Source organism: Trachurus trachurus (assembly GCF_905171665.1).
Source record: "Trachurus trachurus genome assembly, chromosome: 1".
Taxonomy (NCBI): domain Eukaryota; kingdom Metazoa; phylum Chordata; class Actinopteri; order Carangiformes; family Carangidae; genus Trachurus; species Trachurus trachurus.
In genome coordinates this window covers 29,192,226-29,217,564 of record NC_139891.1, presented here as the reverse complement: position 1 = coordinate 29,217,564, position 25,339 = coordinate 29,192,226, and the positions used below count along the sequence as shown (strand labels likewise).

Here is a 25,339-nt window from a genome sequence, read left to right as displayed (position 1 = left end):
GTGTGTGTCTCTCTCTCTCTCTCTCTCCTCCCTCTTTCCTCTCTCTCTTTCTCTGACTCCTCCAAATGCAAACTTCAGAAACTTTCCACAGCAGCCTGGAGAAGCTCGATCCGGGAAGTGACAGAGACCAGAAGAGTGTGTGTGAGTGTGTGTGTGTGTGTGTTTGCGGGAATCACCTTCTTCCCCCCCCTCCACATACATAAAGTGATAAGAAACCAAAGCGTGACAGACACCTGTGAAAGGTCGGTTATGACGCTGCATATGGGTGGAGCTCACAGCGCCTCTTGTTTCCTTTTTAACTCTTTGTGTTGTGTTATTTAATGTATATGTGTCACACTGACTGGCCCACACACACACACAGTTAGACCAGTGTGTGTGTGTATGTCTGTGTAAACCAAACCACATGGCTCGACTACTAGTCTATATTTACACATAATGAGGTCATGAGACTATTTTTACCACAGTCAGAAACCCCAGAATTGTAACATTTTTCTTCTTTTTTTTGTACCTAGGCTACTAAATTATATTTTATGTTCATCCTGTACTGTGATCCTGGTGGAGGAGTATTACATCTTTTCTTTTCTTTTTTCTTTTTTGGCTTCTTACTGTAATGAGGATTTTGCAATGGAGGCCAGGGTTACATGGGAGAATGAGAAGCTGTATGTGCAGACAAAACAAAACAAAACAAAACTACACAAAAGCACACACCTAAAAACTTCCATGTGTGCAATTATGCAACGTAAACTCCTCCCCAGGTCATTAAAAATACAAAACGTGCAGAAAAGAAAAGAGATCTGAGTTACCATAAGTCACGTGTTGCAGTATCTACATGTGTGTTATTTGCTGTGTTGCTATACATGATGATGTTGTACCGTATTTATTCAAGGGTTATGATGTGTAGATATTTATATATTTATATTTCAGTCAACGCAAGACGACGAAGAGTGAAACCAGTTCACCAGGTGTGGTTGCTGCTTGTTGCTTGTGTGTGTGACTCAGCTTGTCCCGTCCTGTCTCCACTCACTGGGTGTGTTGGAGGAGGCGGGTGGAGTGAGTCTTTTCACCCAGTTACCTGATACCTGCTGCACACATGAGGTGTTCAAGCCTGAAAATAAAGAGGAGACAGCGCTTTGTTTTACCAACATACTCCTGCTGCTTCGCCCTCTTCACTCAGATGTTGTTCTGGTTTTTGTCTTTTGTTTGCAGGTTAATCTGCACATTTCTGTGAAATCATGTGGAAGGTTGCGTTGAATTGCCTTGCAGTTATGTTGCACTACCTGTCCAGAATGTATTTCCCTCTAGGGATAAATAAAGTTAATCTTTTGACAATAAAATACAGGTGATTAGTTTGGGTATAGGTAAACGCCGCCAAACAAATAAGATATAACGCTGCCAAGTGGTTATCTACAAAAAGACTAAACAAATAAGATATATTTCATTAAAGGAGCAGTGTGCAGTTAGATTACAGCAGGTGAACACACCTCACCTGTCCAAGCTTGTAAGAGAACTACAGTAAACGGCCTTTAGGTAACATAAAACCTAACAAGTTTTAGAGCAACTATTGAGTTTGTCCCCTCTAGGCCACCGTAGAAACATGCTGGTACAACATGGTTTAACTGTGGAGTAGGATCCCATACTAAGCTTACAAAAACACCATGAGTCATAGTTTCATGAAATTATACACTTACATTAGCCTACATTTCTACACACATTATATTAAATCTCACACACTGGCCCTTTAAGAGATAAAAACTTTTGCAGTTATGTAATTATTCATGTTGAATGGTTCCTGTGGTTTACAGCGATTAGCCATAACTCATTCACTTCAAAGCTGCACTGATCAATATTTTACACTAACATTGGATCATATTATGTTAGCATTAATCTTAAACCTAAATTATTTTTAAACTTTGTCAAAGTATGAAGTATTTTAATAACTGTATGTTCCTATTTCCTTCTGTTATGAAATATGTTTTGTACCTGAATGTTTGTGACATGTGTATAGGTGTATGCACATGTGTATGTGTTTGTTTTGTTATGTAAGTTTACAATTTTTATCTTTTTATTGTTCTTATTCACCTACGGATGGAAAGTAGCTAGTGAGCTAAATCCGGTACAAAGCATCTCCTCTCATTTTGAGACTTAATGTTATTTTGTACATTGTAAACTAACACTTAAACTAAACTAAACTAAAGTGACAACGACCTGTAGCGCCCCCTTCAGCCTCGTCCAGCTGTTTCTGTTGTGACTGTTTGTATCGACTCTCACAGTGCCACTTAACCGTGTAATGGAAATCTTGTGGTTTATCATGATTTCATTAATCACGATGTTCAAATCCTTTGCATAAACGTGCATGTACACGCTGTGACAGTGACGTTTCAAACCACATGTTCCTCAATATCATTTCCTCCTCTATGTCAGGAGGTCAAACGACTTCTTTCTAACGTTTTCATGTCCTGTCACCATCAGATGTTACTTGTCTTGAGAGACGAAGGCATTTCATATGATCCGTCTGTAAATGTTCAATGGAAACATCCGAGATGAATTAAAGATGAAGTTGCATCAGCTGGGAGAAGAAATATTAGGCTATAGACTCTCAGGAACTGACACAGACTTGAATAATCATGGTGTGACCTAAAGCAAAAGAGTTAGGCTAAGTGAAAAAAGAAAGGAAAAGGAAGGAATGGAAATCTGATAAGAGGGTCTGTGTTTGGCTGGTTGTCATGAGACGGTGCTGCAACAACCAAACTCAAGTGGCTTTATCTAAACAAAGTGAGGAAGAAAGTGAAAGAACTTAAAACTAAAAAATATATAATGAAAGATCCTGTCCTATTACAAAGTGTGAATAGTTTCTGCGTCTAAATTCAACATTTATCATGTATTTGCATAATTTGTTGCATTTTAGTGGCAACATGTGTCAACTGAAATTGAGAAATCAACCAATTTTACTGTTGTTACTGTGACATTACATTAATAAATGAACAAATGAACAGAACAAAACTGTAGTTCCTCCAACAACCACTAGAGGCTGGCTCAGAAATGTTAAAATCAAAGATAATCTATTACTTTCTAAACCGTCTTTGGTTAAAATACCTTGTAGATACAGCATGTGTAGAAATGCTAACAGGCTAATCATGTTCTCCCTTCCTTGTGTCAGCATGTTACTGTACCATGATGATATTTGCATTTAGCTCAGAGCAGTGCAGCCTCACAGAGACATTAAAAAATGCTCTATACTTGTTTTTTTTAATGAATGTTTTTTGAAACGAGCCGAGTCATGCAAAGCAAATTAAATCTAAACCTCTCCCTTGAGGGTTTTCCCCTGAATGATGATGATGATGATGACATGGGTTGATCATTAATTACTGGTAAAATCAAACTTTGATCACACATTGAAAAGCTCAAAACTCAAAGTCAGTACTGTAGTTGCACCAAAGAAATAACTAAACTTAAAGAGATAGTTCAACATTTTGGCAAATTGGCCCATTGCCATAATCCCTATAGTTTTAGGAGGAGGTTTGTTACCTTTATTTGTCAGTGCAGTGTTTTAGAGGTAAATACAGAGACTGCTTGTTGAAAAACTGTCCCTGAAGGCAACACGCATCAGCGGTTTTGCATAAATTTACCTCTAAAACAACTCTGTCTCGTAACATTACGTTATTATCTCATAGTGTGGTGAATGTGCAGGTCACAACTTGTCCACCAGAGTGTTTTGGAGTTGTTGGATTGTGTATTTGATGAGTTTGATGAGGGAAACCAAGAACTCCCATGAGCCTCCGTAGCGTAGCTCTGAGCAGCTCGCGGCTCTGCTCCGCCGTTCTAAAAATAGCTTGCACCGACAAATAAAGGTAACAAACCTACTGCTATGACTATAGGGATTATGGCAATGGGCCAATTTGCCAAAATGTTGAACTATCCCTTTAACAACCCTGGTCAACTGAATAGAAGAATGAAGCACACACACACACACACACACTTTAAAGGGCTGTAGCTTGCTGTGCTCTTTCAAGAAAACCTCTAGACAGAAAAAGAAAAGCACAAATCGAACAATGAAGCTGCTTTTAGTCCTTTTATGGCTCCCTAGCCCGGACTCTTGCACAATCACCGCCTGTAAAACATGATTGAATGGTAAAGCTGCTAGTAAAAAAACCATCAAACTGACATTTTATAATAGAAAAATAACAGATTTCATGTTTCATGCTTATTTTGTGTTTGAAATAAAGCTCCATAACTATGACTCAAACTTTGAAGGAGCAGGCAAACTCAGTCACTGAAACACTGATCTGGCAATACTGGAGTTTTTCTAAACAATGTGTAAAACCTGACAGTAATTTGTTTTTTTGGGGTTTTTTCTATATAAATGAGAAAAAATCTGTTTCAGTTTTTCCCCCGAAATTCCCTGAAAGTCCAGTGAAGTCCTGAAGCGCTTCCTCCCTCCCTCCCTCGCTCCACATGCTGACACCCCCCACGTACCAAATACTTAATCCTCCCAAATCCAGACAGGAAATGCCCTCGTCAGTAGAGCAGAATGCTTTTGACAGACCCCCGCTGTTCTCTCTCTTTCTCTCTCTCTCCCTCCCTCCCTCCCTCCCTCGCTCCTGCTGAATGATATACGCGCCCTACACAAACCGCCATCTGGAAACAGTTAGTTCGCCTGTGAACGTTTGCACAGAGCCATAAAAACAACGTCCATCCATCGTATCGAGTCCATCAGTTGGTGGATGGAGGATAATTCAGGCTCTGCTGCTATCACAGGAGGAGGAGGAGGAGGAACGACAACAACGAGCCGTTTGCTTTCACTTTCAACGTGGGCTGGTGTGTGTCTATGTGTGTCTGTGTGTGTGTTATAGACAATCAAATACTTGTTTAGCTTCATGAGATCCCGTCAGAAGCTTTGGATCAATCAGCTTCAGTGCTTCTTTCACAGTTTCTCCACTTCTTGTGTTCTGGTTAGTTTCTACTACGGAGAGACGGACGCACAAGCAATTAAAAAGAGACACACACATCCTGACTCTCTCTTATCTACAGTATTACATCACCACCAGTGGGTTTTTCGTTTGTTTTTTAAAGGGTGGAAACTTGAGGATGCTATATATTTCAATTTCTCACATGGAGGGAAGAAGAGGAAGTCATAAAAAAAGCACAAAGACAATGAGGAGGAGGAAATTATACAGGAAAAAATGAGTTTAGACTCATAATTTAGAGCCAACTCAGCGAGACTTCAACCTTTTTAAAACCTCCAAGACTAAAATAGATAAGATAAACGGTAACAACAGACTGAGCCGCCTCAGGCTGTTATTCCCTCTACCACAGTATTTAAAGATACAGATAAGACAATCACATCCAAGCATTACAATAAAACTGTCCACAGATTAAACTCCAGCACTTTAGACCCGTTGTTGCTGATTGTTTAATGCAGAGTCATAAATGATACTTGCAGAGTGTGTGAACTCTTTCTTTTTTTGTTATTCACAGTTCCTCAAATTTTCTGCTTTAGTTTAAAAACCAACAGCATTTCAAGTTTTTCAGCATTTTAAACTGACTAATATGCAAAATATTGCGTAATAACCTTTTTTTTTTTTCCAGGAAGGTAATTACACACACTCATCTGTTGTGAGAAATGACCCCAACAGGCTGCACAGCGTTGAGAAACTGTGTCCTCTAGTGGCGCATCATGCACTTCAACACGTCGAATGCAGGCGAGATGAAAATAAAATTTATTCAAATAGAATCTGTTGATCACATCGGGGCTCAAAACATAATCACATACATTTGCAATAATAATAATAATAATAATAATTTAAAAAAAAAAGGATTTTCTTTGCCTCAATTTTTAGGACAATAGTGACATTATTGAATTTCTTCGACATTTTACGCAACCAAATAAAATAAAACTTCATGTTGTTTTCATGTTGTTCATAAAATCACATGTAAGCAGTTACACAAAAATTGAAAACGCATTGCTTCAGCTGTTAATGTCACAATTTTCAGTTACATCAACACACATGACAGTAAAACACACTCTATATACCGGTGTCTTTACATGCGCTTAAAAAAAACAAAAACTAAAAAAAAAAAGAGTTTTGGGTTTTCTTTGCGTTAGTTAACGTCACACAACAACAACACACAACAACATGCACTGATGATTCCTTTAGACAAACGATTATCCAAAGTTGCATAAGGTGCAAGGAGACCCGTCGGCTCACGTTTCCACAGCTTTAAGGTCAAATTTAGGCAGAATGAATGAATGAATGAATGATTGATTACGCCTGAGGGTGAAAAACTTCCCTCAACCAGCTCCTGAACTCTCTCTGGCTTTTTGTTTTGGTTTGCAGTCGGCCATCTGCACAGCACAAACACTTTAAGGCTCCTTTTACTGTAGAACGACTTCACAGTTCAGGCTGAGCACGACTGGCGATCTTCACAAAAGGATCAGAGCAGAACAAACCCAGGGACGCTTCGAAAAACGCACAAACAGGAATCATAAGGCACCTGTATCTACCTTTACAATATCTATCTGCTGCTATCTATACTAATTAGTGCAAAAATAGGCTGTAAACAGCATTAAAGCACAAACAGTTAATTATTATTATCAGGAACTACCGTCAGACTCCTGTCACATTTTCAGGAAGGTAATTATCCTCTCATTTATTGCACACCATCTTTCTGCTGATGAGATTTTTTTTTTTTTTTTTCCCCCACAAACGGAGCTAAAAATAAAAGTTAAAGTACAAAGACAAAGCCGAGCTCTTTGTTTCAATCAGATGACGCTTCGTCTATAAATAATAATAAAAGTCCAACACACATATTTAAAGCAGTGTCTAAACTACCGCAGGTCGGTGGTGACCTCACTTTGTTTCACGTTGTTTTCTTTTTTTTGTCCGTTTGCAGCGTGCGTCTCTGAGACGACGTCGCACTATAAATAAGATGAACACAAACTTCAGAGTGTCCACACTTCTTTGTCTTTATCTGTCCCACTGCTTTGTTTTGGCTCTGTGCTCAAGCGCATTAGACACTCACTATTCTTTTTTGTTTTTTAAAGAGCAACTTAAACAGGACCCAGAGAGTCGTTGGCGTTGATAAGATCCAGTGGATTTGACTTCTTCTGCTCGTGCAGCTGCAGCGACGTACGAGTGATACAGTAACTCCAGAGGGCGGCGGCCTGCTGTTTAAAGTTGCTCTTTAAAGCTTAAAAATCAGCACTTTGTCGTTTCCCTCCAATGTTCTGGATTAAAGAGCCAAAACAAGGACAAACATCTCTGTCCGAACACTCACATCGTGTGTCGGCGCGTGCGGCTTCGCTGGTTAAAACCTTCAGAGTCGTTACATCCAGCTGATGGTGAAGTTCTGGCTGAGGTTGAGACCGAGATCTACGACCGTTAACACCTGCAGAGAGAAGACGGAAACAAACAGGTCAACAGATGCTCTACTCTAGATCTACTGGGAGCTGCACTAGAGAAACACTGCTGAGTAAAATCTTAAAGGGATAGTTCCAACATTTTGGCAAATTCGCCTATTGCTATAATCTCTATAGTCATAGCAGTAGGTTATTTACCTTTAATTTTCGGTGCATGTTGTTTTGAGATCAGCGGGGCAGAGACGTGAGCTGCTCAGTGAACACAATGGAGGTGAACGGTACAGGTCCCCTGTCCCTCATCAAACTCATCAAATACACAATCCAACAACTCAAAAACGCTCTGGTGGACAAGTTGTGACCTGCACATTCACTACGCTATGAAATAATCATGTAACATTACGTGACAGAGTTGTTTTTGAGGCAAATGCAGCCGGAACTACATTCCAGACACGGCTGCTGAGTGATTTCAAAAGCACAAGTAGTTCAGAGTATTTGCTTCATGTGTCGTAATGTTACATAATTATCAGGGATGCAAACGGGTCAGGACCAAAAAAGAGAGGAATTGTCTGGCGGGGGGGGGGGGCTCACCATTAACAATATCACAGAAAAGTCTATTTCCAGTAGTTCAACCCCAACCAAGTATTGAGTGCATATAGATGGACAGTTTTCAGAAGGCCAACATTTCTATATAAAAAATGCTTTAAAAAAAATAAAAACCATTGCAATATTTCAATTTTGGAGATACTGATTTTTAGGTCTTCACTGAATGTTAGTCATAATTATTACTATTAAAATAAACTGAAGAAATAAAGACATGGGATTTAACATCCCATTCAGTGTGTAATGGACATATAGGTCTATATAATGTGTTAGTTTCACTTTAATTGAACACATTCTACATCGCGGAGGCGACGTCTCTCCTTCACCTCTGAAACGGGGCAGAGCTCCGTGGTGGGAGACACCTGCCTGACACAGCAACGGACATGCACGGGGGGAAAACGGCGGCGCCGTCGCACCGAATGCACGCGGATACGTCGCACGTCAACATTGGAGGTCGGCAGTTATCAGTATAACCAGAGACAACCATGAATGAGTTCGCCTCAGTTTCACGTGATTGTCACTGTCAGCCTGTTAGAAAAACATTTTACTGACCCCAGCTGAGACCGCCCCCCCCCAAAAAAACTCTTCGGATCTGAACGATTCACACAAGTCACCTAATTGGTCATGAAAAAAGCGAGTTTCGCTTTTGGGCGCGCTGTTTGCATCCCTGAATTATACATGATTATTTCATCACAACTTGTCCACCAGAGCGTTATGGAGTTGTTGGATTGTGTATTTGATTAGTTTGATGAGGGACAGGGGACCTGTACCGTTCACCTCCACTGTGTTCACTGAGCAGCTCACGTCTCTGCCCCACGGATCTCAAAACAACATGCACCGATAATTAAAGGTAAAGAACCTACTGCTATGACTATAGGGATTATTGCAATGGGCGAATTTGCCAAAATGTTGAACTATCCCTTTAAGATTTTGTTCAGGAGTGATTAAAAAGATCTATTTAACATCATATATTAAATCTAAATTACACCAGGATTTACCTTTAATTTCAACAAATGAAACTCAACCCTCTATGCTGCTCCAGCTTCTGACTGTTACTCTCTACTTTCACAACTTTATTCTTGTCTAAACTTCATGAAGTTCACAATTTTCCTGTTCCTGTCTCTTCACCGCGCCGTCTCGCCTCACCTTGTTGACCCTGTAGGTGAACACGGCATCCTGGGAGTTCACCAGCACTCTGCTCGGCTTCTCCTTCACGCCGTAGAAGGCGGCCGACTCCACGGTGATGTACGTGGCCTCCACGTTGCTGCGGAGCACCTGAGACGTCATCACGTTCTGCCAAAATAGGACGAGGGAGGTCACATCACGTGTTTAAGAAAATATTATGTCAACAATTAACATTAGAGTCCATTATTGTCCTGAGACAAGTTCATTTAGTTTCTTTTCTTACTTCTATAGGCCAAAAATACATGTTTGAAATCCATTCCAGGTGTTTTTGAAGATAAAATATGAACTGCCTAAAATAAAATGTGTTTCATTCACAGTATACATTTGGGATTTTGGAAGATTTTTCCATCTCCAAACATTCATTTTCAGTGTGTGCGCCTCAGTTTCTGATTCCCACATCACACTTGAACACTGGATGTTGGTTTTCCCCACAGTGAGCAGCACATACAGCTGCTGAAACAGCTGTCTGGTGTTTAACTCACACATCTTTCTACACACCAAGGTTTCAGTCAGGAAAACAGATGTTCGGTGATAAAAAAAAAAGTAATGTAGCAATAAGAAAGTCTGAAATAGGAGCAAGTTTTAAGTTTTTTTGCCTGCTTTGTGGAGGAAACTCTCACTTTCTGACCTGACATTCTCCACACATCATTTACAGCTGCATCAAACGTGTCCAGACACAACAGCTGATGCGTTCAGGGAAACGTGGGGAATCAGGAATCAGACATGTGAGGCAGGAATGAGGCAACGACACAGATCCAGCACATCGTTGTTGGGTTTTTTTTTTTCCTCTTTTCTTTTCTTTTACAGCAAAACCAAACAAGTGTGAGCACCTGAGCGACGCTGAAGATGATGTAGGCGTAGCGGTCGCTCTCGTACGTGTCGATGCTCTCGCCGTCGTCCCAGAACAGATCTCCGCTGGCCGAGCCGTCGTCGGACAGAGCGCTGACCAGGTGGAGGGGCTGACCGCTGCTCACCCACAGCGTCAGGTTGGGAGCCTCGAAGAGAAAAAAGAAAACAAACATTACGTCACAAACTGCTCCCAGTGAGGGTTTAAAGGGATAGTTCAGCTTTTTGGAAAATTGGCTCATTGCCATAATCCCTATAGTTTTAGCAGTAGGTTCGTTACCTTTAATTGTCGGTGCAAGCTAGTTTTAGAACGGCGGAGAAGAGCCACGAGCTGCTCAGAGCTACGCTACGGAGGCTCATGGGATTTCTTGGTTTCCCTCATCAAACTCATCAAATACACAATCCAACAACTCCAAAACGCTCTAGTGGACAAGTTGTGACCTGCACATTCACCACGCTATGAGATAATAACAGAACATATGAGACAGAGTTGTTTTAGAGTTAAATTCATGCAAAACCGCTGATGTGCGTTCCCGTCGGGGGCAGTTTTTCATTAAGCAGTCTCTGCATTTACCTCTAAAACAACTCTGTCTGGTAACGTTCTGTTATTATCTCATAGTGTAGTGAATGTGCAGGTCACAACTTGTCCACTAGAGCGTTTTGGAGTTGTTGGATTGTGTATTTGATGAATTTGATGAGGGAAACCAAGAAATCCCATTAGCCTCTGTAACGTAGCTCTGAGCAGCTCGCGGCTCTGCTCTGCCGTTCTAAAAATAGCTTGCACCGGCAATTAAAGGTAACGAACCTACTGCTATGACTATAGGGATTATGGCAATGGGCCTGTTTGCCAAAATGTTGAACTATCCCTTTAAGTATAATATCTGCAGTAGAAAGGCTTCTGCTCCCCGCCACTGAGAAACAGCACTGCATCACACTGCACCAAGACACAGGCAGTACACTGTTGTGAATGAGGGACGATTAATCAGTGTATTTTCACCGCCTACGAGAAGTCCCGTCTCAAAATAATACACCAGCTCAAGAGTACGGTATAAAGTAAAAAAATTACAAGGCATCATTGCCTGTGTCTTGGTGCAGCATGATGCACCGGTGTTTCTCAGCGGGTGGGGTGGGGTGGGCTACTGCATACTATATTATACTTAATGGCCGTTTGTACCTCATACAACCCCAATTAAAAAAAACTGAACTTTCCCTTTAAGAAATATTCTTTAATCTTTTAAAAGATCGTGTGTGTGGTCTTGTATCAACACCCTGCATACGTACCTGTGTTGGTGTAACAGACCCTTCACGTAGATGCAGGTTGATCTTATCCAGAGGAGCCTGCAGCGGCAGCTCTTCACCCTTACTGCGCAGGGAGTCACCCTGACAGGAGGAGGGGGAGGAGGAGGAGGAGGAGGAGGAGGAACGTCACTTCACTGCATTTCACTCCAGATTTAAAACAGTGTACTGAGTCTGAACGCTGAGTGTGGGTCTCACCGTGTAGTAGTCGTACCACAGCCCCTCTGGGAAGTAACCGTTCACGTAGTTGACTCCAGAATCCAACACCGGCGTCACCAACAAACTCTTCCCCCACAGGAACTGTTTGTCGATCCCGTAGGTTCTTACATCTTTTGGAAACCTGTGGAGAACAAATGTTTGAAGTGTGTATGAGAAAGGTAAAAAAAAAAAAAAAGACAGAATACAGAGTTGTGTCTATTATGCTCAACTTCAGGCCCAAAGGCAACCGGCCCAGGGTCCCATAAGAAATGCAGTAAAACCTGAACCATGAGCCTTCAGACATTCGTACAGTATAGCAGCCTACTGTGAATACTAGTGTTTTTCTTCTTTATGCAAGTTGAGGTTTACTTAGGTCCAGAATGTTTATTTTAATTCATCAGGGAAGCACATTGTTGCTAATACTCGACACTTTTTAGTTTTTTTATGCACTTTGATTTGTGCCTGGGTTTAGATATGATCAAGATGTTTATTTTTTTATTTAAAAATGAGTAAAGTATTGCCACTACCTCAGTTTCTGTTCAGTTAAAGCTTTTTTTCATTGTTTTTATGCACCTTTTGATGGGCCTGTGTCCAATATGACCGATATTTAAAGGGAAACGATGATTAAACATTACTTGTTTTTCGATATACATTCATTTGTGTAAATTTCTTGGTTTGAAAATCTGTCCCAACTGAATTTGTAATTGAATAGCCCTGCTCTACTTACTCGAACATCAGTGGTCTGGCAACAGTGTGTCCGTGCACGTGTGCGTGATGAAACAGGGTGTAGAGGACGGGGAAGAGAGAGTAGCGCAGCAGCAGAGCCTGTTTCATGGCCGTACGAGCCTGAGGGCTGAAGGCCGTGGGATCCTGGGGCTGGAAACAAGAGTCAGAGTCACACAGGAAGAGAGGGATGAACTACACGTGTCTTCATTTGGTATTAACGCTGCTTATCAACGATCTATGTATCTATTCTGTTCCCATGGTGCTTTTTAAGATCAGGGTGGAGCAGCAATGTTACTGTAAAGCCTTACCCTCATGTCGATGGCGTTGTGGTTGCGTGTGAAGGGATAAAACGCTCCGAGCTGCGTCCAGCGGACACACAGCTCCTCCTGCGGCTCCTCGCTGAAGCCGCAGATGTCCGCCCCCACCAGCGGGACGCCCAGGAGGTTGAAGGTCAAAATACCTGAGGAGTGAGGAGGGAAATCCAAGATATAAAACCACACTGACAAATTTCATGAATTCAGTTGTTGTGTCATCCCGACACTGCAGCACAGAGGCTTGTGCACAGTTAAAGAGTCTCAAAACCTTTAAATGAGCAGATTAAACAACTTCCTTGTGTCAATAGTAAATTATCTACCAACAGATTTGCATTTGTTGAACACTCTGGGAAAAAACAGGGATATCACTTTAAGCTGCACTTGTTTATTTTGACCACTCGGGGGCAGAGGTGGACCACAACAAACTGTACTCACATACATACGACACCAATAGAGGAATGTTTTATATTGTTGTGGCTGATTGGTGAATATCAGAGTTTATTCTGAATCATTGGTCACTTGATTTGAAACTTAAAGAGGGACTACTCTCCCTCAGTTGGGGAAAATAAAGTACTAACTATAACTAATACTGGTTAAAACTGCTAAAATAACTGCTGTCTGTGGTTCGATATGGGCTGAGGAAATAATTTTGAAAAATAATAGCTTGTAGCAACATATTGAAAAAAGAATTATGAACTATTTCAGTTTTGGAACCCTGAACTTAGTTCAAAATTATGAATTATGAATGATGAACTGAACTAGTTCATATGAAAATTTGTGAACTGAACTATGAACTAGTTCATGTAGAAAGTGAACTTTCCCAACACTGCCAGTTTGTTACAATGTTCATAGTTCATCGGTCTATGGTGCAAAAACTGTTCTAGTTAAAATGTTTCGCAAACAGTTGCTTGTTCACACATCCTCAGATGAACATTATCATTCATTTGGCCTCATGTTTTTGCCCACCATACAGCTCTACCTCTCTCTCCTTACTTCTGAGGAAAGTTTCTAGCTAGGTCAAATCTAATCAGTTCATTCTCATGTCCCTCGAATTCCATCGAGGCATTTTTGTGATATAATGTCCTCAAAAATGCAGCATATAGTCATAGAAACATGCATTCTCCAAAAACTGGAAATTACAATTATTTGTGTGTGAGCTTTGTGCACACCACCAAACGTCTGCTTTGTCCTGGTGTTAATTAAAACCCACAGAGTTTTATGTTCATTGAATTTCAAACACTAATATATTCTGCTGAAAAAGTCGAGTCAGTGTGTCTGTGTGTGATCTGACCTGCGATAGAGGTGTACAGGTCTTTCCACTGACTCCTGTTGTCTCCCAGCCAGTGACCGGAGTATTTCCCCTGACTGGGGAAGGTGGAGCGGGAGATCACAAACGGTCTCTTAGCGACGATCCTCTGCAGAGCGCTGGGACCAGAGGACGGAGAGGAGGAAGATTTAGAGGAATGTTAGGAGATGTTAGGAAGCAATGATCTACTATCTCTGTGTGTGGGGGAGCTAATTATCTTTGTTAAGAAAAAAATAATTAATCTATATTAAAGCCCGTTGCTTATACTGCAGAACTTGATATTAGTGCATGCAGCCATGTTACTTCTGAATTGCATGCAATTCAATAAAAATTATTTGCTCTCAAATGTGGCCATTATTATTTATATTTTTTTTATAAAATTTGTATTACAGAGACTTTAAAATAAATAATGATAACTCTAAAGTTATATTATCCATTTTTGAAAGAAACTGAGAAAGTCATTGTTGTAAACAAACACTCATTAGGTGAATGAATGGGTACAGACAGCTCCACTGCAGTATGTGGAGGTCCACTCTTTGATAGGTAAATGTCGCTCAGAGATCCAAGTCCCCTCTTGGCAATTTCTTTAAAAATAATTAAAAGTCACATTTTCAGTAATATTATGGTAAAACACCTTAAAAGTAAATTTTATATTCCAATTTTGGTTTTTCAAAATAAGCGGAAACATAAGACCCCTCTTGGCAGCTTGGCCTGATAGCCCCCTATTGTTAGTGTGTGTGTGTGTGTGTGTGTGTGTGTGTGTGTGTGTGTGTGTGTGTGTGTGTGTGTGTGTGTGTGTGTGTGTGTGTGTGTGTGTGTGTGTGTGTGTGTGTGTGTGTGTGTGTGTGTGTGTGTGTGTGTGTGTCTCAGCGATCCTGTCCCGACCTGGCAGAGGCTTTAGCTTCCATGAGTCCATACAGACTGTGCAGATTGTAGTGTACAGACTGCTTCTGCTGTGCAGTGGCACACACCGTTTTAGCTCTCAGCAAACCTCCGAGTATACCTGGAAGGTTAAATGCACATTATTATTATTATGTTGTATACATTATATATACGGTATGTGTTATATGAGTTTGTTGTGAGGTCCGTTTTCCCACCGGGTACATAAGGAGGACTCTCAAGGCTGTTTGACGGACAGCCGTTAGTGGATCCGTCCAGGAAATTAGACGGCTCATTCATGTCCTAAAAACAACGATGAGATGAAGGTCAATTAGAGGAAATGATAGAAATGATGAGAACCACTACAAGTGACTCCGTTTAAGTCGAGGTCAACAGTTTTATCCTTTTTTCCCCCACTGATGTCTCTGATTCCCACACTCACAATCCATAATCCGTCAAATGGCACTTTGTCGTGGAACCTCTTGAGGTTGTCGTACCACCACTCGTGTGTCTCGTCGTTAGAGAAATCAGGGTATGCCGTCAGACCAGGCCACACCTGGAGGAAAACCACAGAAAATGTTATTTCCAACACACAAAGAGAGTGGGAGCCAAAAACACTGAAAAGATCTGAGGGAGCACAGAGACAATTTCTGGGCACATCCATGATGATATAATCCTCTAAACCTATACAACATCATGGAGCTGTGTGGTATTGAACACAACCTAAAGCCAATACATTCTTCAAGGTTGTTTTAGTATGTCATCCTTTAAAACGCTTTCTTTGTTCTGTTTTGTCGTAGTGAAAATAAAAAATATATAAAGTTAGGGCTGTCACAATCATGAAATTTTAGTTGACGATTAATTGCCAAACAAATAATAATTGCGATTAATGATGTAGTTGTCTTTTTCTGATCATTTCATGCCGCTATTATGGTATAGGCCTAAACATAGTTTAGTAATACACATAAAGAAGAAGTTTACACCTTATAAAGAAGAAGAGGAGCCATTTATTAGCATTAAACATCGGTACATATAAATAAAAAAGACATTTCTGTTTGCCTCTGTTTGGCTTTGCAACTGGATCCATGAAGCTAATGTCAATCGACGCTCATTGAAATGCAGTCGTGAAATATTTAGTATTTAGAATAAAATTTTGAATATTACAAATTAAGGTCCTCGAGATAAACAGTTTGTGGCTCCACTCATGTGCCATTTAACCGTAGCAGAAGAAGAAGGGGGCACAACGTGATGATGTCAATAAAACAGCGCCAGTCAAACCTCAAACGATGGAAAACGATGTGGAAATAGTGACGGAAACAACATGACATTTCATCCAACTGCTTTTATACAGATGAACTGAAACAATTCGAACGGTCAGCTCAAATAATTGCAATCAGGCGATTATGTAATTATTGTAACAGGCCTTTATACAGTATAATAAAAATATTAAATAAGAAAAAGAATTGCTGATAAGTCGTTTTACTCATGTCTCACCTTCCCAATAAGTGTTTTCCCCTCAGAGTCTTTAATAAAGACGTCTCTCTTCAGTCCTTCATCGAAGGGTAAGTATGATCCCTCAGGCTGAGTGCTGCTGATACCTGGGTCCTGCAGGCAGAGAAACAACAGTCTCACAAACACACACTCACACACAACAGACACACACAGTATGAATGTACATGGCTGCTGCTGTGTACCAGGATCATGACGTAGCGCTGGTCGTGAGCGTGCAGATCCTTGACCATGTCGGGCAGCGTCGCAAACTTTGTCGGGTCGATGGTGAAGTCCATGAACTGGTCCATGTAGTCGATGTCGTTCCACTGGACGTCCTGAAGGCAGACGCAGCAAACAGCACACAAATTAAATGAATCATAAAATAACAAAATAACAAATACGGTACATCATTTTCTGCTCCAGCTTTACCTGCGGTATCTTATAATTCCTCATGCTCTTCACATTCTCCCAGGTAGAATCACTGGTGTTGTAGCCCCAGCGACAGAGATGGTATCCTAACGCCCAGTAGATGGGCATCGATGGATATCCTGCAGCAAAACAGGGAGAGAAGAAAAAGAAGAGTGTGAGTGAAAACAACCGGACGTCATCAGAAGAGAAACGGAGGAACTCAGGAAGAGAGACTGAAAATAACACGACACATGACACAAATATTCTGTATATAGTCCATCTATACATAGAATGCAGTATTTACTTTAACAATGAGGTCAGCATTATTCTACATTTTTATAATCATCAATAATTCCCATAAAAAAGATTAAATCAAACTGGTTCCTGCTCAAAGTAACACAAAATAAGTTTTTACACTCATCTCAAAAGTCGACCCATCGATGAAAGCAAAATAGTTAGTGAAATAATTGTCATATTCACATTTTCAATAATGTCGTCTTGCTGCTTCCTCTTCTTCAATGGATAATTCGCTTTTGATGTTCACATAACAGCAGCAGATGTCGTTTTCTCTTTTGATGCAAATTTTCTTAAAATTCGGTTTAAATTTTCTTTACAACTCATCGGACACTTAACTTCTGTGTTGATCCGTCTCTCAATATTTTTTCTAAGCTTATCTGCAGCATTCAGTCTCTATTGCACATTTGTTCCTCCTGTATAAAATGTAAAAAATAACTCACAAGCAGTTTCATTTTGCCTTCATTTCCTCAAGCAGCTGAGTGTCACACTGTAGTCTAATCAAATAATAGTCAAACAGGAGGAAACATGTCATGTGTGTGGACTATTTTCACCACCTGATGTTGGTGTTTTAGGGGGAATTTGCAGAATAAGTGGGTTTGAATAAAAATAAACTAATGAGAAACCAGCTCTTTAAATCAAGTAACAGCTGCAGAGAAACTCTTCAATCAAGTTAAACAGTACGAGACAGATGTAATGTGTAAAGAAATGCATCAACATGCCCATAAACTCAGTGACCTACTGACCTATGACCTCCACATACTGCTCAACAACTGAACCAGGATCAGGACCAAGGAAAACGTAAAAGTCAAGGATTCCTCCAATCGTCCTCCAGGTGAGGGCCGGGGCCGGCTGCAGGACCACATCTGGCCGAAGAGAGGACACAGTGATGGAACATCTGTTATTTACAAGTCAATCATACTTACTTGTGTTTACACGACACTGGAAAGTTGATATTTACTGTAATAAACACTGAAATCACACTGAACAAGTTCATCGGGACAGTCACAGGGACTTCTGCTTTTATGTAACTGATGATCATTGTCACATGAAGAGTTGTGCAATTGTCGTCAACAAGTAATGATGTCTGTTATTATTGCATAAAGTGGAAGTATGAGGGCGACCAGCAGACTGACCCATGGCGTTACTGTTGAGCAGGAAGAAGCCGTGTGCGTTCCCTCCATCCTCCATCGCCAGGTAGAATGGATGAGATCCGTACAGGTTGGTCTCTTCCTACAGTTCAGAGAGAAAGAAACATAAGAAAATGACTGTGGCAGCCCAAAATATTCATGACATTTCTTTGTTTCCCTCATCAAACTCATCAAATACACAATCCAACAACTCCAAAACACTCTGGTGGACAAGTTGTGACCTGCACATTCACCACGCTATGAGATAATAACGAAATGTTACGAGACAGAGTTATTTTCGAGGTAAATTCATGCAAAACTGCTGATGCGCGTTCCCATCGGAAGCAGTTTTTCAGCAAGCAGTCTCTGTATTTGCCTCTAAAACAACTCTGTCTGGTAACGTTCTGTTATTATCTCATAGCGTGGTGAATGTTCAGGTCACAACTTGTTGGATTGTGTATTTGATGAGTTTGATGAGGGAAACCAAGAAATCCATTAGCCTCCATAGCATAGCTCTGAGCAGCTTGCGGCTCTGCTCCGCCATTCTAAAAATAGTTTGCATCGACAATTAAAGGTAACGAACCTACTGCTAAAACTATAGGGATTATGGCAATGGGCCAATTTGACAAAATGTTGAACTATCCCTTTAAAGAGAGTTCCTTAGAGTTTTTGTCTGGTTTTATATCTCTTATATCTCTCTCCAAAGAGCACCAAAAATGTTGAACTATCCCTTTAACAATCAAACAGCCACAGATGCACCATGGGACTGTGGAGATGCAACTGAGGGTTTGTGTTTTCTTGATGATTTAACACCCACTGCAACTAAATGACCAAAGAAACTTACAAATGGCTCCTCTCCTGCTCTGGTAAAAAAAGATATTTTATCATATTTTTTTCATCATTTTCTTTTGGTGATTTTCCTCTAATCAGTTCAACGACAACCTCAATCAGGACAGCTGACTACTACTCATGGGTGAACTGAGCTATACAGTACATACATGTAAAACTGTCTGCTGAGGGATCACCTGCCCCTTTGTCATTAAAACGTCATTCATCTCTATATAAGTTGGAGGGAGGCAGCGTCCGTACCATCGGAGGAACGTCTCTGGCCCACATGGTGAGTGTGCTCCAGTGGACATCGTGCAGGAAGGTGGAGCGATGTTCCCCGAGGCCGTAGATGAACTGACTGGGCAGGGAGGTGGAGAACTGGAGGAACTGATCGGCGTAGAAGAGAGGAGCCTCTGTGGTGTTCAACCTACCAGAGGAGGGAGGTGGAGTAGTGTTAGAGAGGATATTCTCACAACTGAGCCTCTAGTGGACAAAACCTGTGTAATGGTAGCTCAGGTCTCACTTACAGCACCATTCCTGTGGATCTTCTCTTTACAATGAGACCAAACGGCTCTTTTGAAAGCTCTACAACGTAGTCTGGACTCTCTGCCTTCTTGGTGACGGTGGGGACGGAGATCGGGACTTCAAACCGCTCGTTAGACGGGTCGGTGATCTGAAATGAGACACATTACTAGATAAACAAAGTGTTTGTATTTGAAGTACGGACCTGAGCATCTGCAGCAGTATGGAGCAAAACTTGACCAACGTTTCTGACAACCTGCTCAGTGTAATTAAAATACTGACACAGATATTTTGACCTATTAGAGTGCGTTAAATGTGAACTGTGTTATCTGCACAAGTACCACATGATATTTGTTTATGTGTACAACAGGGTTGATGAAATTTCTCACAAGGTTTGTTAATTTCTTAACTTCAGCAGTTCTGTGTGATTGTATGGATTTATTCACATATTACAGCTTTATGAACTAAGTTTGTTAAAGGGATAGTCCAACATTTTTGGCGAATTGGCCCATTGCCATAATCCCTATAGTCATAGCAGTAGGTTTGTTACCTTTAATTGTCGGTGCAAGCTATTTTTAGAACGGCGGAGCAGAACCGCAAGCTGCTCAGAGCTACGCTACGGAGGCTAATGGGATTTCTTGGTTTCCCTCATCAAACTCATCAAATACACAATCCAACAACTCCAAAACGCTCTGGTGGACAAGTTGTGAACTTGTGACCTGCACATTCACCACGCTATGAGATAATAACAGAACGTTACGAGACGGAGTTGTTTTAGAGGTAAATTCATGCAAAACTGCTGATGCGCGTTCCCGTTGGGGGTAGTGTTTCAGCAAGCAGTCTCTGCATTTACCTCTAAAACAACTCTGTCTCGTAACGTTCTGTTATTATCTCATAGCGTGGTGAATGTGCAGGTCACAACTTGTCCACCAGAGCGTTTTGGAGTTGTTGGATTGTGTATTTGATGAGTTTGATGAGGGAAACCAAGAAATCCGATGAGCCTCCGTAGCGTAGCTCTGAGCAGCTCGTGGCTCTGCTCCGCCGTTCTAAAAATAGCTTGCTCCGACAATTAAAGGTAATGAACCTACTGCTATGACTATAGCGATTATGGCAATGGGCCAATTCACCAAAATGCTGAACTATCCCTTTAAGTGTTCTGGGAAAAACACCAGCAGACAACGGTGTGTTTGTGAACACCAGACGAAAGTGTGTCTAATGTTTGCTCTTTCTTTCAGCTCCACTTCAATCTCTACCAACCCAATTAAATATAATATAATAAAAAATATAATTGGGTATTTCCCTTGCATGACTTAGATCATCACGATGTTAAAACACAGTAGAGATCTCTAATCTAAAACTAAATGTTCCTTAAATTCCTGCTTCATCATTTCTGACGCTTCAAGAGTAATATTTGTTCTGTTTTCTTTGTTTTTTTTAAAGCACTTTGTGACTTTGTGCTGTGAAAAGTGCTGCATAAATAAAGAATTATTATACGTCCATCCTTCACTCACCCTGACACGAAGCCGCGTGTCCGTCTCGTGCCGTACCTCCACCTCCAGAGTGAGGATGTCTGCTGGGTAGTAGGTCTTCACCTCTCTCACCAGCGTACCTTTCTGTCCCAGCGACGTCTCGTTCATCGACACTAGTGAGTAGGACGGGAAATCCGGTGGATAGAAACACCAGGGGATGCCGTTCCTCCCCGATGGGCGGGCGGAGGAGGAGGAGGACGCCGGGATGAAGCAGCAGTTTCTGGCCTCACACAGCTCTCGGGTCACGACCACCCCTCTCTCGGGGTAGCAGTCGAACCTCCACGCCTCTGGGATCAAACTGCAGGTCTGACGGCGCGAGTCAGATATAGTAGTGCTGTTTGTGTTAACCACTGTTTGGTTTAGGTTCTGTGGCGTGGCCGGGGGCGGGGGTCTGTGCGGCTGCGGGTTGGACGGACCGCGCATCCAGAACATGGTGCCCAGGAGCCAGCCGCCGCAGAGCAGCAGCAGCAGGCAGCCGATCACCAGCAGGCCTGTGGTGACGGAGCACTGCGGCATCCGCGGAAGCAGAGAGGCCTCCTCCGGCTCCTGCACCTGGAAACACAACCAGGAAGTCAGTTCATTCACCAAACTCCTCACTGCATGATATCTTTACTTTTACCACAGACTTCTTTATTTAGTTGTTTGTTTATTTATTTATGTATTGGACTGAGAGTGATGTTTTTACAATTATTTTACATTTGTACTGATATTATTTATTCTTGTGTTTTACTGGTACAGTCGTGTGCTTGGTTTTTGCATTTCACTGCACTGTTTTTTAACCCTGGTTTTAGCTTTGCATGTGACAAATAAAAATATCTATTCATCGACTTTGTTAGGTTTTATTTCTGTGCCATGGTTAATATTCAGGCCATTTACATGGGACAAGAAAATATCAAAGGATACACAACACCAACATAACATACACACCCACTTGCCACTTCATTAAAATACTTTAAAATACTTTTTTTTTAAGTTCAACTTTAAACTCTACACTTTGCAAAGATAATAACTGGGTTTTGATTGAAATTGTGAAGCAGGACTTTATTTAATTATCTGATAATTAATGAGGTTGCTGCTGCACTGGACTTTACTGGTGTATCTAATGAAGTGACCTCAGCACCACTAAATGTAACCATTAGAAAATGTTCAAATAAACTGAGCCTCTGGTTGCCATAGGAAAAAGATAAATCCTACAAGACACTTTCAAACAATATGTATGTAAACAGGAAACTCAGTCTTTGTGCTACATCATAATATTCACAAAATCTATTTGTTTTAAACCTTATCTAAATTTAAGTATTGCAAAGTTCTCAGTAAAACTGATAATAACAGAAGAGAATCATATTCACATTCATTTTCCAGCCTGAAAAAACATCCTGTGACAGAAGTGAGAGGAGTAACACCAGACCTCAGCTGGAAACATAAACTTCTTCACCTCTTAGATAAAGATCAAATGTTAATAAAGAACCATAATCATGAATAATATCAAAGATATAAAGAGGAAAGTTCAAGTTCGAGTTCACTTTTATTTATATAGCACACTTAAAAGACCTGTGAAAGGGATGTTATCATTTTCTAATTTATCTTTCAGTTCAGTTATAAAGCAGAAATGACAATGAATTATAATTACAACTGCAATATGAGCAGTGGTAACAGTGTGACACTGTGCAAACAACCCAAGAGCTATTTTAAGCCATAACTAATACTGTCTGTCAATAAAATAATGAGACAAACACTTCTAGACTCTAAATTACCCCAAACCGCCGGCAGACAGGAGGAAGAGGCATGAAGTTTCTGCAGCAACGATTTGAACTGACAGACAGACAAAGACCATCGATGATTTACAGTCAAAACTGAGCGCTGCAGAGCACAAACTCACTGTAACTTCTTGTTGGACAGTACGAGGCTCCGACTCCGACTCCGACAGCACAGCGCTGGAAAACTGAACATCTTCAGGGTTCAGGCGCTTGTACGAAACCATCCTGACAGTGTGTTGCTTCTCCAAGTGAGAGACTGGACACATGTGAGAGAGACAGAGACACAGAGACACAGAGACACAGAGACAGTCGGGCAAAGGTCAGTACAGTGTCATTTCCGGCTGTTCAGAGTTGGTGGGAGAAGAGGCTCGTGCAAGTTGCATAAGAAAAGGTGAAGTGTTCACTTTCAGTACTGTAACAGAAAGGAAACACAACAGAAAGCAGAGGATGGGAGTGTCGCCTATAAACTGTCAGGGATTAAAGATGAGCATGACCTTATTCGAAAACGGGGAACTGTTTTTTGTAGGACAATAATATACTGTTTTTTATGAATACATACAATAGTATATTGCTACATGCCTGAATGAATTGAGATGTGCAGGCACACTGTATTATCTGTCTGTCTTTTTTGTTGGCATAAAATAAATAATAATACTTTAAAAAGTTTTCACAAAAAAAGGATCACTTGGGTGAAAAGTTCTCAAATCCTTTATATGAAATACAAAGCAATCTTGTATTCAGACTGTTACTGCAGTCACAGTACAAAAGGCTCATCTACACCTTTCATGGAGAGTATCAAGTTCCATTATTAAATATTAATACATTATGTCAGAATTTGTCAATGTAGAGCCAATTTTAGGTTATGCATTGCGGATAAAAAGCACTACGCCATCATTTATAAGCGTTGAGCATGTTTAGCATTCAACATCTTAATTTGAAAAGTTACTAGTTGCTGATAACTGATGACTTATCTGACTAGATTCAGATACATTTTAAAAAAAAATCTCTTTGCAGTGTCAGTACAAAGCAGCACAAATTGAAAACAGTCCAGTAAAATGTGTTTCAACTCAGTTAGCACAGACACACACATGATAGTGAATATTGTCCATAAAATAAGAAAACAGCATATCATACATGTGTATTGTGTGTAATCATCAATCATACAAGTACTATTAATCCACTTTGCTAATCACAGCTGAATAATAATAATAAGGCTTATTTAAATCTTGTTATGTGAGGTTACTCTTTTGAATACAGTGTGGGGTTTAACCTGGTGTACATCTCAAATTCTAACTATTGGTCCAACCATGAGCAAGTTCAAACAGCGATACAAACACATGGTGTTCACTAGGTACAGGGAATACACTTGTTATTTGTTCTATTTATTTTGTCTGAAAATAAACAAAAGAAAAGAAAAAGAAACAGGACACACAGGAAGTCGGCTAAACAAGAACTAATAAAGTATTAAGTGGAGAAGAGGTTGGACTAAATGAGCTAATGCTTCTTCCTACTCCTTTTCAAACATGCAAAAGTTGCACTGACTGAAGTGCTTTAAATGTGTTATATGTTACTCACATGTTTGAAATAAAGCTTTCATTCATTCATTCATTCATTCATTATTACTGTTTCAACTCGAGATGTTGTGAAAGCTGACATGAAGTTTCTGCACATTTGTCCACAGAACATGCTGCTGCTGCTGCTGCTGCTGCTGCTGTTGTTGTTGTTGTAGCTGCTGCTGCTAACTCCAGCTAGCTCCTGCGTAGAAAACCGAGTGAATGTCAAAGTTCACCATGGAAACATTTGACCACTTTTTGTTTTTTACTAACTGCAGTTTATTAACAGACTGGATTGTCTGGCTGTATCTATGTTATTTTTTTTTTTATCTTAGTTATTTTAGTCAGGAGAAAACAGAGGCTAATTGGCCACGACTCAGCATAGCAGCAGCTGTTCGGACGTTAGAAAATCAACGTTTATTAGCTTTAGCCACCTTTAGCAGCACCGATTACTGTTGCTGCTAATGTTAGCCAACAACCAGAGCTGACCACGAAGGCGTTTAACATCAACATTTATTACTCACCTGGACGAACTTTACTGGCACGAAATATAGCAGGTTTCCACTTTGGATGAATGTTACGTTGGCAAGGTAATCGGTAATGTTGATAACTGTCTGGATGGCACGAGTCTGTTTATCTCCATGTCACATTCAAGGACCCTCGTAATTTCCGAGACTTCCGCTCCGTTTGAGTGTGTGTGCAGATGACGGATTCACAAAAATAAAAGTCATGATGGTGTTATAATTATTGTCTATGCGTTTTTTTTTAAAATGTTAACTAAAGTATGCTGCATAAAGATTAATAATACGTTAGTTAAAAAAAACCTATATAAATTGAGGCTCAAATCTTTTATATTTACAGTACCTACAGTACGTGCAGTTTACGTATGTTACTTGAACACATGACTTGACATAATGTGCAATGTTGTTATTGCACTAAATGGATCTATGAAATATTTCTTAATCATGTTTAGGGGATATTATATATATTATTTGGCTCAGTTTTAATGCTCAAACCACTTTTTTAATTAACCATAATGTTACCTTTTCCAAGTTTGGACCATCAATCCCTTTTAATAGTGTGAACCACACAAATTACACAATACTTTTAAATTATTCAA

At 40.5% G+C, this 25,339-nt stretch overlaps 1 protein-coding gene across 1 annotated transcript; it reads right to left on the bottom strand.

Moving 5' to 3' along the window:
- Positions 1-5,694: 5,694 nt before the first annotated feature.
- On the bottom strand, positions 5,695-24,879 carry gaa2 (alpha glucosidase 2). Its single transcript, XM_083984219.1, has 21 exons — positions 24,744-24,879; positions 22,789-22,922; positions 20,892-21,461; positions 19,386-19,531; positions 19,120-19,285; positions 18,037-18,133; positions 17,647-17,766; positions 16,628-16,746; positions 16,402-16,533; positions 16,202-16,312; positions 15,150-15,263; positions 14,926-15,010; positions 14,714-14,831; positions 13,814-13,947; positions 12,517-12,668; positions 12,210-12,358; positions 11,483-11,624; positions 11,270-11,368; positions 9,973-10,137; positions 9,104-9,250; positions 5,695-7,386 (listed from the first exon to the last, which is right to left on the bottom strand). The coding sequence occupies exons 2-21, from the start codon at positions 22,888-22,890 to the stop codon at positions 7,324-7,326; spliced, it is 2,931 nt and encodes a 976-aa protein (XP_083840345.1). The 5' UTR covers positions 22,891-22,922; positions 24,744-24,879; the 3' UTR covers positions 5,695-7,323.
- Positions 24,880-25,339: the final 460 nt, after the last annotated feature.